This window comes from Otolemur garnettii, unplaced genomic scaffold (genome assembly GCF_000181295.1).
Source record: "Otolemur garnettii isolate 467f Iridium unplaced genomic scaffold, OtoGar3 scaffold00004, whole genome shotgun sequence".
Classification (NCBI taxonomy): Eukaryota; Metazoa; Chordata; class Mammalia; order Primates; family Galagidae; genus Otolemur; species Otolemur garnettii.
The window spans coordinates 26,462,839-26,476,677 of NW_003852399.1; the positions used below are offsets into that span (position 1 = coordinate 26,462,839).

Genomic DNA, 13,839 nt, shown 5'->3' on the forward strand with positions numbered 1-13,839 from the left:
GAGGCAGAAGACTCCCTTGAGCCCAGGAGTTGGAGGTTGCTGTGAGCTGTGATGCCATAGCACCTCACCCAGGGTGATAGCTTAAGGCTCTGTCTCCAAAAAAAAAAAAAAATTGAGTCAGGGCCTAAAGCTCGAGACCTGAGGAGCTGTGCATAATCTCAGATACTAGGTAGGCGGAGGCAGGAGACTCGCTTGAGCCCAGGAGTTGGAGGTTGCTGTGAGCTGTGATGCCATAGCACTCACCCAGGGTGATAGCTTGAGGCTCTGTCTCAAAAAAAAAAAAAAAATTCTATTTCTCGCTACAGCTTGAGACCTGAGGAGCTGTGCCTGATCTCAGAGCCTGTCTGTGCCCCTTAACTTAGATGAATCAATACTGTCCCTTGGAGTTTAAGGAAACAGATTTTCTATTATTTGAAACCAAATATTTTAGAATTTAAATTTATTAAAACTTAAAATTTTAAACCTATGTAACAACTTTATCCTTTAGAGAAACTGATAATAAAATATCCATAAATCTAAAAAAAATTTTTTTTGAGACACAGTCTCACTCTGTACCCTGGGTAGAGTGCTGTTGTGTCATAGCTCAGAGCAACCTCAAACTCTTGGGCTTGAGCAATCCTCTTGCATCAGCCTCCTGAGTAGCTGGGAATACAGGCACCCACCACAACTAGTTTTTTTTTGAGACAGAGCCTCAAGCTGTTGCTCTGGGTAGTGTGTCATGGCATTACACCTCACAGCAACCTCCAATTCCTGGGCTTAAGCAATTCTCTTGCCTCAGCCTCCCAGGCAGCTGGGACTACAGGTTGGCCCAGCTATTTTTTTTTTTTTTTTGGTTGTAGTTGTCATTGTTGTTTGGCAGGCCCGGGCTGGATTCAAACCCGCCAGCTCTAGCGCATGTGGCTGGCACTCTAGCTGCTTGAGGCCCATAACTACTTTTAGAGACAGACACCTGCTCTTGGCTCAGGCAGGTCTCCAACTCCTAAGCTCAAGTAATCCACACGCCTTGGCCTCCCAGAATGCTAGGATTACAGGAATGAGCCATATGCCTGGCCTTTTTTTCATCTTTTATTTCCAATCACAGAATGTTTCTGTTTCATGTTTCAAAACATCTCACATAATGAGGACAAATGATACTTCCCTTGAATCCTGGTACATAAACCCTAAAATAGAATATTACAGAGTATGTGTCCCCCATGTGCTGAAAACTTTTCCTCAAGCTTTTATACTGCAATGTCTTTAAACCTTTGGTATCCATTCTCACTAATAATTAGTAAGCAAATATGGACAGAAAAATTCAGAAAGAGCTGACAATAAGAGACCTGACAATTATTCTAGAAAAAGTGCTACATACTTCACTGTTCAATATCACTACAGTCACTTTCAGAGTACGCCCCTGGGAGTACGCCACTTTATGTTGTGGGTGGTTTATTTTGTTTTATTATTTTAAACACATCAATCTTATTCCTTTAGCATCATTACACGCATGGTCTACTATAAAACTATATGCCACTTACTTCTTTTTCTTTCTTCTTCTTCTTTTTTTTTTTTTTAAGACAGAGTCTCACTATGTCGCCCTCGGTACACATGTTATCACAGCTCAGAGCAACCTCAAACTCCTAGGATCAAGAGATTCTCTTGCCTCAGCCTCCAAAGTAGCTGGGACTATAGGCACCTGCCACAATGCCTGGCTTTTATTGTTATTGCAGTTGTCATTGTTTTCAGCAGGCCTGGGCGGGTTTGAACCTGCCAGTCTTGGTGTATGTGGCTAGCACCGTAACCACTGTGCTACAGGCGCTAAGCCTTAATTCTTTTTCTTATTAGAAATAGTTACATTGGCCAGGAGTGCATTGATCCTAGCACTCTGGGAAGCTGAGATGGGAAGATCACCTCAGCTCATGGGTTCAAGACCAGCCTCAGCCAGAGCGAGACCCCATCTCTGAAAGTAGCCAGCATTGTGGTGGATGCTGTAGTCCCAGCTACTTGGGAGGCTGAGGCAAGAGAATCACTTAAGCCCAAGAGTTTGAGGCTGCTATGAGCTATGATGCCATGGCACTCTACTGGGGGATGACAAAGTGAGACTCTGTCTCAAACAAAAATAATGTTAACTAAATAATGTTAACTTAATCTTTAGTAGGCTGTTAGCAGAGGTTTATAGTCAGCACATGTGCTAAGTGTTTTATCTATGTATCTTCATTTCTTCCGAGAACAACCTCATGAGACAGTTATTCATATTTCCCTGTTTTCACATACACTAGGACAGGGGAGGTGTGAAACAACTTCTTAAGACCAAGTAGTTAAAATGAGGGAGAACAGGGACTCAACTTAAACCCAGGTCTCATGCCAGAGTTCACTCTGTTACATCTCTGCTTTACCATACAAATATATGCACAGCTCAAGATCACCTCCAGAGAAGCAGTGAAGCTTCCCCCACCTGTGAGGCCCAGCTGGTGATGGCTGCTGGAATCTCTTTCTTGGTTTGAGGCTGTCTCTGCTGCAGGACACCAAGCTCCCAGTGGCGCAGAAGTGGGCACAGCAGGAATGGGTGACAGCTTCTCCCGCCAGTTTGGTCCATCCAGCTCCATTAAAATTCTTGTTATTCTAAAGAAAAAAAATAAGTTTTCCATATTGATCATGCAATTTGATTTCTGTATTACTGAAGCTCAGATCAAGAGTAAGATTTACAAATGCTATGCATATGTGTACTTCCTTGTAGAAACACACAATCTTGAGCTATTTTCTGTCCACATAATCTCAGTGTTTTCAAAAGCACTTTTAAAAGCTGCCATCAATGATGTAACTGAGAATATTTTTAGACAAAAGAAAAATTAAGACATTGTTAATTTGTTAAAAATGTTTAATGCATATACAAAAAAATTTTAATTTTTGAGAAAGTGAAATATAAAACTGAAATTTTGGAGGCTTAGAAGAAATAACCCCTAAAATATTTAATATAATTACTAAATTGATGATGTATTACTCTTGAGGATAATCAAAAGAACTTTGGGATTTCTGTGCCTAAACTATACACGAAAGTGGTTAAAAACAGGTGTTCAGGTGGCATCTGGAGCTCAGTGGTTAGGGTGCCAGCCACATACATCCAGGCTGGCAGGTTCGAACTTGGCCTGGGCCAGCTATAACAACAATGACAACTGCCACAAAGAAAAATAGCAGGGTATTGTGGCGGGCACCTGTAGTCCCAGGTACTTTGGAGGCTGATGCAAGTAAATCACTTAAGCCCAAGAGTTTGAAGTTGCTGTGAGCTGTGACGTCACAGCACTCTACCCAGGGCAACAGCTTAAGACTCTGTCTCAAAAAAAATTGCTGTTTAATACTGGCTGCTAAAACTGATGTCCTGGAATATTGCATTTTCTTAAGATATTTATATGTGGTTAAAATACTATTTCTTACCTTGTATTATTTTTTTACCCCCCAAATTATCCACTTATATTCTTTTCATAAGAATAAAGATGGAAAAAAATAGGACATTGGACTAGAGTCTACAAGGGTCTTTGTATTAATGACATTTACTAATGGCCACCATGAAATTCAGATTAACATCCTCAATGATCACGTTCTTGTTATTTTAAATATACAAAATATCATACTTAGATTTAAAAACAAAACCGAATTAATTCTTTGGATGAATCTGGTTTTAAAAGGTACTTCCCAAGACTGAGAAGGTTTACTGGTAATTAGTAGAACACACTGAAGTTAGTTAATTCCGTAGTCTCATATGCTTTTTGTATAAAAATTGTTTATATTTACATGTAGATAAATATAATACACATGCTCTCCCTACTGTTCCTTAAACTGAAATTTCAATAGTCATCTTTGGTTATGATAACTCAAGTTTTAGTGTTAAAAATAAATTGTTGTAAAATTAATGTGTAACCACCCACATTTGCAGAAGAAAAAGCAGCTTTAGTAAAAAGAATTCTCAAGCAAAACTTGTATTACCAGCAGAGAGGAAGGAAGAAGCAGCTGAAAAGAGATGATGTGTTGCCAGGGAGTAAATAAGCATGTGCAGAGAAATTTAACATGTAAGATTCCTGGAGAGGAAGAGAGGAATATGGTTAATGGAAGACAGAAACAAAATAAGCACAGATGTTTAAATTAAAAAAAAATTAATTTTCCATAATGAACTGGGATAGACGGAAAGCATACATATGGGATTTACAAAAAAGAATAGTGAAATTTTTTTAAATGGGTATTTTGTTTAAAACTATTTATGGCAAAACCAGATAGAGCCTCCTTATCGACAAAATAGCAACAAGAACCATTCAATTAAAAACTGAGTCTTAAAAGTCAATTGGTATAAAATAGGTTTCTGAGTACACACAAAAGTATAACACTAGAATCCTTAAAAAGTTAAACACAGAATTATTATTACCACAGGACCCAGCAATTCCACTCCTAAGTTTTCACCCAGAAGAAACGAAAACGGACTCAAACACAAACCAGTATACAACTATTCATAGCAGCACCACTCGCCATAGCCAACAGGTGGAAACAACCCACATGTCCGTCAACTAATGAATAGATAAACAAGGTGTGACATATACATACATACAATGGACTATTATTCAGCCAAAAAGAAATAAGTACTGACACATGCTACCCTGGATGAACCTTGAAAGCATTTAGGTAACTGAAAGAAGCCAGACAAAACAGGTCGCATATTGTACAATTCTATTTATGTGAAATATCCAGAACAGATAAACCACAGAGACAGCAAGCAGCCTAATGGTTGCCTGGGGCCAGGGGAAGAGAGAATGAAGAGTGAGTACTTAATAGGTATAGGGTTTCCTTTTGGGGTGCTGGAAATGTTTTGAAACGAGAAAGTAATGATTGCCCAGCATTGTGAGTACTAATGCCATGGTATTACGCACTTTAAAGTAGTTTAATTGGCTCGGCGCCTGTGGCTCAAGCGGCTAAGGAGCCAGCCACATACACCTAAGGTGGCAGGTTCATATCCAGCCCAGGCCCACCAAAAAAACAACAATGACAGCTGCAACCAAAAAACAGCCAGGCGTTGTGGCAGGCGCCTGTGGTCCCAGCTACTTGGGAGGCTGAGGCAGGAGACTCGCTTGAGTCCAGGAGTTGGAGGTTGCTGTGAGCTGTGATGCCACGGCATTCTACCCAGGGGGATAGCTTGAGGCTCTGTCTCAAAAATAAATAAATAAATAAAAATAAAGTAGCTTAGTTTTATGTGAAACCCACCTCAATTTTTTTTTTTAAGAGACAGAGTCTTACTTTATCACCCTCGGTAGAGTGCTATAGCATCATAGCTCACAGCAACCTCCAGCTCTTGGGCTTAGGCAATTCTCTTGCCTCAGCCTCCTGAGTAGCTGGGACTCTAGCTGGACTTTGGACCCCCCCCCCACCCTTGGCATATGGGGCTGGCGCCCTACTCACTGAGCCACAGGTGCCACTCTCAATTTTTAAAAAAAGTATAATGCAAAATGTTGAGATACGTGAGTCACCATGGCCTCTCAGACACAATTCTCCCTTTAAACCACTCAGCCCACTATTAATTACACTTCCTAAAATACCCTTTCATCGGTCCTCTCCTCTCTGCCAGATACTTCACATTTTTCAACTTTGTGTCTTGAGAGAACATCTACCCTTACAAGAAGATCCTATTTTCTCCAACCCCACTTTCAAAACTACCAGGCAGGGGATAGGGCAAATTAAAAGCCAAGCCCCAAAGCAGAGGACTGAACTGTGCTTTCTCTCGTGGAGAATGCACTCATCCAACACCCTTTTATTGAGGATGTCTGCTGTGTGAGGCACTGCAGCGACAAAGACAGGTAAAACACAATTTCTGACCTTAAGGAACACCCAACAGAGAGATACATGGTACACCAGACCGGCATGGGGACAGTGTGACACATAAACACTGCAGAAGTTATAATCTGGGCAAGGGGATCAGAATACATTATACGTATATAATAGCTATGCCATACAACTCCTTTTCAAACTTCATCTGAAGTCAACTTATGAAGTCTGGAAATTCTTACCTTCCCATTCTGACTCAAGGGGTAAATATGTCATAAAATAAATTAGATCCAAATTATAAATTAATACTCATCCTAGATGAGTGTCTATTTACAAGGGCATATAACACAAATATCTAGCATGAAGATGCTAGACATAGCATGAAGACATAGCATGAAGACGTCCGTTCTCCTGAGGAGAAACAACACAGATGTTTCCACTGACAGCTGTGGTGCCAATGAACATCTGCAAACCCTGTGGGGCGGGGAGATTCAACATGGCAGTTTTCACTACACTCTGCAATTGTCCTACAGTTCATACTGACTTAAGAATCAGTTCATACTGATTTCATCCATAATGAAAACCTTCCTATCACCACAGATACTTAAGCAGCACGCATGCGCTCTAACTCGTGTTACTAAGAGAAGAATATTCACTTAACAGTAATAAATGAACCAGGAAACAAATGTAAAGGCGCCAGAGGACAACTCTAAATGTATTAAGGGTTAGTTAGAAATGAAGTTAGAGAGAAAGAACCATTTGGTTTAATGGAATGAAAGAAGGCATTCATTCATGTAAAGTCAATAGCTGTGAACACATCTACACTCTGACATGTTCTTGAGAGAGGGAAAAGAAAAAATCTAATTTTATTATAAGACAGCCAGACTTTAGGTAGCTGCCCGCAGATTAGATCGATTACCTGTTAATACTGTCATTTGCTAGCTGGACTCCACAGTCTATCAGCAACACTGTTTTATAATCCACGTAAGCTTTCCCATACTGCTCCAAAGTCTCATAGGCCATTGCTCGTCGCAAAAGAGGTTTCATTGAGAATGGATGAAGTTCCAGAGCCCTAAAGAAGACAAAAATATTACATATTATTTGTTTTGAAAACTACTCTTTAATTGATACTTAACTGACTACACACTGCAGTACTGGACTCACAAATATCTCTCTCTCTCTCTCTCTCTCTATATATATATATCTATTTATCTCTCTCTCTCTCTCTCTATATATATATATCTGATATTTCATTTTGGGCACCTGGCAAAATACCAGAGAGGCAAACCTGGAGCAGCAGAGTTATCAAGTTGTGGCCACTCTCTTTTAAACTGGTATCAAAGCACCCTGGCATTTAATCTTCCCCACTGAGGTGTGAGCTCCCTGGCAACATGCCTCAGCCTATTCAGTGTCCTGAAAGAGCCCAGCAGGGCACCAGGCACAGAGCAAGGCTGTAACACATTCTTATTATTGACAGATTACAAAAAAATTGGGGGGACCAGGCATGGTGGCTCACGCCTGTAATCCTAGCACTCTGGGAGGCTGAGGCAGGTGGATTGCCTGCGCTTACAGATTCGAGACCAGCCTGAGCAAGAGCAAGACCCTGTCTCTAAAAAATAGCCAGGCATTGTGGTGGGGCACCTGTAGTCCCAGCTACTTGGGAGGCTGAGGCAAGAGAGTCACTTGAGCCCAAGAGTCTGAGATTGCTGTGAGCTATGAAGCCACCACATTCTACCAAGGGAGAATGAGACTCTGTCTCAAAAAAATTTTTTTTCTTTGGCAGGCAGTAGAGGCTCACACCTGTAATCCTAGCACTTTGGGAGGCCGTAGTGGAATGATTGCTTGAACCCAGGAGTTTGAGATCAGCTTGTGCAATAATGAGACCTTGTCTCTACAAAAAATAAAAAAAATTAGCTGGGCATGGTGGTATGTGCCTATACTTCTAGCTACTCAGGAAGCTGAGGTAGGAGGATAGTTTAGCCCAGGAGTTGGAGGCTGTAGTGAGCTATGTTAATGTCACTGAACTCCAGCTCAGGCAACAAAGCAAGATCCTGTCTCAAAAAAAAAAAAAAAATTCTTATTTGCACATATGCATTTAGTAAGGCACCTTAGTATAGAACCACAAAAACTTGCATTAAATTTTGAAAATCAGCACTCTAAAAATTACTAGAGTTCATTAGGAATTACTTGCTGCAAAAGGGTTCAAAAACAGACCAGAAGGCAATCAAGGAACTAAACCTACAATGCTTTCTTATAAGTCATCAATTTCATCTTGTGCTTTTTAATCTATAAAATGTTTCCAATATCATCAAAGAGGTATTGCAAGGTCATGTTCTTTGGTTTTGTTTGACGTAATGTTTAAAGCAACTTCAGTATTTAATATACTTTTTTATATTCTGAAAAAAAAACTGTACAGATGCTCTTCAACTTACAATGTGGTTATCTCCTGATAAAGCCATCATAAATGGAAGAATAATATATGTCAAAAAGGTATCCTACATAGAGTCTTTGGTCAAAGAACCACCAGAGCTTAAAGACTGAAACCCAGGGTTGTGTATCACTTTTACACCATCGTAAAGTCAAAAAAACATTAAGTTGGGAACCATGTGTATTTACGATGGAAAACTATAGTGATGTTGGTTTTAATAAAATCACCTGAGGCTGTAAAGAAGTCTTCCATGCAGAATTCTATGAAGAAACTACTGCCTACATAATCTACTAACTGATATTTGCCCTAAACTGTCTACATTGGAGAATACAGGTTTGTTATTTTTGTTAACTCATGATATGTTTATCAAATATTTAATTTGACTCAGGGAAAGTGGGAGTGAGAGGTGCTTTGCTTGGTTTGGTTTTTCCCAATAGTCCTGGATATCTGTCTATTCCTATCTACAAGTATGTGGTAAGGAGGAAGCACTAATAGAGCAAGTCTGCTACGTGCTAGTCACCGTAGGCTTTCTCACCTAATCTTGCAGCACACCTATAAGGGTAATATATATTCATTACACAGGTGAGGAAACTGAGAGACACTGGGGGCGATACACCCTCAATGTCGGTTCTCTTGAATGTGATTGTCACAAAGGCAAGTGTGTCATCTGTCCTGAGCACCATTCCCAGTCCCGGATCAACACCCAGGCCATGAACCCTCAGAGCCTACCTTCTTTCCTACCACAAACACACCAAAACATCACAAATGAAGGAACTCAGAGTCATCTGCCACGCAGACTCTCCCACAATTCTCCACATCATATAGATGCTCAACCGTACTCACAGGAGCCCTTCTGGACTCTGTACCATAAAAGTTTAAAATGCTATTAAACCCATCACTTCTCAGCCTTTTGCTAAAATCAAGAATAAAAATGCTGTTAACCCTAATTAGCTTCATTTCTCTGAAAAATAACTGTCCTTTTTATATTTAAATAATTTTGCTCTGCCTCAGTGTTAGGACTATAAGTGATTGAAATTATATTCTTTGTGCTATGCTGATTCTTGAAAGTTTTCTATAATAGGTGTTACTGTTGTTATTAATAAAAGTTATTTAAAAAATAAACTTAAGATCAAGTAAACATATTCAAATGCTATCCCCAAATAGATCTTTGGGCTTAGTCCCCTGTACCACTGCCTTAAGTCTAGCTTAATTTAATGCTTAGGGGACATTAACTCCATTGCAGAGATCATAAATGTGTCCCTCTGGCAACCACATTCCTCCCTTCACCTCACCGGGGACTCCTAATACCTAAGGTACCAACTATGCAATCAAGATGGCCCCAAGCCAAGCTTGGGATCTAAAACTACTGAGATGATGCATTTAATTTTTAGCACTTTCTACCCTAGTAAATGCAAGGTTTTCTTTTTCTTTCTTTAACCACAGTCCTGAAAATGCATATGAGCTTTTGAATAGAAATTCCATCAAGGAATAAATAACCCATCCATAAAAACAAACAGAACTTTTAAACTAAAGCTTACAAAAGATGCTGTCTATTCAAGTTAAAGCAGGTAAGACCCTAAAGAATTTTCTAATTTCAAGTGTCTGTCAGAAAGTAGCAAAAATAAGCAAAAAAAAAAAAGAATTACAGGCGGTGCCTGTGGCTCAAGGAGTAGAGCGCCAGCCCCATATACCTGAGGTGGTGGTTTCAAACCCAGCCTCGGCCAAAAACTGCAAAAAAAAAAAAAAGAATTACTAGGGTAACATTCATATTTGTATTTTGTCTGTCAAAATGTCCTCAATGGAAAGTCACCCAAGGATTTTTCTGACAGATGGGAAAACTAAAGGTTTTTGCTAGCTGGTAAACAACTATAAGAATAAAAAATAATTTCCAGAATAATGATTTTCACACTTTTGCTCATGTTTCACTGATAGGCCTAAAGAGAGCTATGCAGATACTATGGTGAGGACAGTGGAAGGGCCTAGCACCCCCTCCCCAATTGCCTCAAAAGTCCCCTAATCACCTAAGGGCCACTCTCCAAACACACCCTGGGAAACATCAACAGTCTTCAGAGGCTGGTTAGATATTTAAAATCAGATGGTAGTTTTCCTCCAAAATGCAAAAAAAGGCTCGGCACCTGTGGTTCAAGTGGCTAAGGTGCCAGCCACATACACCTAAGGTGGCGGGTTCGAATCCAGCCTGGGCCCGCCAAAACAACAATGACGGCTGCAATAAAAAATAAAATAAAATAAAAAAAGCCGGGCGTTGTGGCAGGCGCCTGTGGTCCCAGCTACTTGGGAGGCTGAGGCAGGTGACTCACTTGAGCCCAGGAGTTGGAGGTTGCTGTGAGCTGTGATGCCACAGCACTCTACCCAGGGGGACAGCTTGAGGCTCTGTCTAAAAAAAAAAAAAGCAAAAAAACCCCCTCATATAGGTAAAATAAAGTTTCTTCACCCCTTTCATTTATTTTGAATCTTGCCTCCATGAGTTTTTCTTTCTTCTTCTTTTTTTTTTTTTTGCAGTTTTTGGTGGGGGCTGGGTTTGAACCCACCACCTCCGGCATATGGGGCCAGCACCCTACTCCTTTCAGCTACAGGGACCACCAGAGTTTTTCTTTTTTAACCTTTAACTATTGATACTACTTGTTTAGTAACAAGAGCTCACTCATGAAACTTTCCAAAGAGGGCGGCACCTGTGGCTCATAGGAGTAGGGTGCCAGCCCTCATATACTGGAGGTGGCAGGTTCAAATCCAGCCCCGGTCAAAAACTGCCAAAAAAAAAGAAACTTTCCAAACAGCAAAGTTAACTGAACAACTAAAAAATAAGGCTTCTTTAACATGTATGCAACCTTTGTGAGATGAAAGAGAAAGCACAGTAGTATTCTCTGGTAATACATTATTCCTAGTTCATACAGATGTAAATACATCCGGATTTTAACAGGTACACAAAAGCACAGTATGGCTTCTCTGGCTTTAAAATAAGTTTGAGAATCACTGCTTTAGAGTAAAACCACCCTCTACTGGGCATTATCTCCATGCTCTGTCTGGACTCACAGGCCAGCTATCAAAGAAAACATCTAAGTAGGTCAATCTCTATGGAGGTCAGCACTGACCTGCAGAGCCAGATTCCTTGGCCTAAAACACAGCTCTTATCTAGGGACAAGCTACCCAAATTGACACCCACCTCCCTCACTGACAGGGTATCTCCTGTTCTTCCCCAGGACAAGCCCCCATTTTGGCCTCCCGGGATACCATGGCTGGAGTCTTATCCTTGACTTCCTCCCAATTTTAGCCAGGAAATATCTGCCTCCTCTCACATAAGGACAAAGTGAATCTACTGTTTTGCAGCAGCCCTACCTGTAGGGTTCCCAAGTTTTAACTCCACTCTGTAGGAAGGCCTCAGACAAGTCTGAAGGTAAGCACTAGAAACGGACACTCGGCCAAAAGGGTATTGGCTGCAAATTACCACAGGCCTAGAATCCAACAATTCACATGGCCTGCTCAGTTTGTTATGAGCAGTGGTAAATGTGTATAAGAATTCTCTGGGAAAATAAAAGAAAAAAGCCCAGATTTGTGGTATTTGCTAGTTTACAGGTATTAAAAGGTATCCTACTATGGCAGATTTTAAGCTATCAACTTGACATCAACCGGAATCCAGAAAATGTTAACAATTAGCTAGTGTGAGCCAGCATAACCATGAACAGGATCTAAAGTCAGGCCAAAGAGAAAATCAATATTTATTTTAAATCTGAATATGTAAAACTGGCAAAGAGATCCAAATACTTCAAGGCCTTCAAGACCTAAACTGTAGGCACACATACTAGCAAGCTTTATGCAGATCAATAAAGCTTGATACTGCCAATAAAAAAAATAATAAACTGCTCACCTTATAAACAATGTCCATATAATATACTATCCAAACTAGGGGATAATGTTCATAATTATATGAGACAAGAGGAGTAAACCTGGATTGTGTCAGTCAAACCAGGACACAACTTCTAATTTCTTAGATGGACTAACAGTAGCTTCTTGACAAAGGGCTTCTGAAGCAGGCTTATTACTTATGGTAAAATAAAACTATGTTTTATTTATACAAATATATTTATCCATTCGGGCAGGTAATTTATTGAGTATCATGGGTGACTACTGTGCTTCCAGGAATAGAAAGTGGTATAGGACATGGTTTCTATAGTTAACAATATATAGTTTCAAATATCTGAAAGACAGATACTGAATGTTCCCAACACAAATAAATGGTAAATATCTGAGATAATAGATGTGCTAATTACCCTGATGTAGTCACTAAATATTACATATGTCAAAACACCATTACGCATCCCATAAACATGTTCAATTATTATATGTCAATTAAGAAAGAGAAAAGAAAACAAATACATGGTTGCTGACCTCAAGGAGTTTAAATCCACTGCAGTGGATAACACAGGACCTACAGATGTGACCAACTGTTGGTGCAGGTATTAAAGACCTGAGATAAGCAGGAAGGCTGGGGCGCTCAGGAAGCAGAGAGGAGGGGCAGCTGAGCAGGGATTTCAGAAACCAAGACGTGCAGGGGACATTACTGACACTGGGGATAAAGGCTCAGAGAACAAGGTGAGTGTAAGGAAGTGGAACAAATGGGAGCAGAGACTTGTTGAGGGTGGGGGACAACCTAGTGACACAGAAGTTCACAATTATCTGGAAGACAGTACTGAGCTATTAAAGGCCTGTCTGAAAAAAATCTGAGCAAAATAATGCTTCAGGAAACATTATCCTGATGCCACAGTGGATTGGTACGAGTGATCAGTCTTCTCTGGAGTCTGGGAGTGATATGAAAGGAATATGAATTAGGGTGGTTAGCAGTGGAAATGAAAAAGCTTGCACAATCTTCTGAGACTGTCTTCATATGTGTGAGAGAGACAAATTTATTATTTTCATGAATTAATTAACATATAAAACTATCTTAAGAAATGCAGAAAATTTAGGATACTGAATATTGCATTCATCACAATGGCATTAGAACAGTCCTTTGACAAACCTGAAAACGTGCAGTTTACCTGTTACAATCTTGAATGCAGCCACTGCAGTTTCCTTCTTTTAGGTAACATGCTGCTCTATTTGAATATAAGATACTTAGATCATCAGCACTTTCACTTCCTAAAATCACATTTAATTAAATACAGTTAAAATCCATTAGCAAGCCCGCAGTTCACCAGAATTGCAAGACCGCGGTCTCCGGTGGCACTGCAGTCCTGCAGACTGCAGATCATGCAGAGCTCCGGGGAGCTGTCTGTCCCCGCAATGGCCACAGGGGGAAGCCGGTCGGGGACTGATGCAAACGCGCCCGGCCCGGTACATGCCCCGCATTCCAAGGTATTATTCGCGAGGTCAAGACGCCCTGCGCCCTCAGTCACCAGGAAGGAATGCACGGAGGCACTGCTGTCACCCGGGAGACGGCCTGCCCCTCTCTGCCCCCCGCCCCCCGGTACGGAGACCCGCCGCAGCTCACGGGGCCTGGGGACGTCGCGGGGCGCGGCTCACCTACCTGCGGGCTCCAGCTGCGCGATGGCCGCCGAGTACTTGCCGGCCGCCTCGGCGAACTGCCCGCTTTTGAACAGCTCGTTGCCCTGGCTCTTCAG

General features: G+C 40.9%; 1 protein-coding gene across 1 annotated transcript in view; it reads right to left on the reverse strand.

Moving 5' to 3' along the window:
• The window catches only part of SPAG1 (sperm associated antigen 1), a 61,170-nt gene that overhangs the window by 10,539 nt on the left and 36,792 nt on the right, over positions 1-13,839 (reverse strand). The window contains exons 11-14 of the mRNA XM_012809503.1: positions 13,746-13,833; positions 13,258-13,357; positions 6,698-6,850; positions 2,432-2,598 (exon numbers count right to left, since the gene is read on the reverse strand). Of these exons, the coding sequence (XP_012664957.1) occupies positions 2,432-2,598; positions 6,698-6,850; positions 13,258-13,357; positions 13,746-13,833 (508 nt within the window). The remainder of the gene's footprint in view (positions 1-2,431; positions 2,599-6,697; positions 6,851-13,257; positions 13,358-13,745; positions 13,834-13,839) is intronic.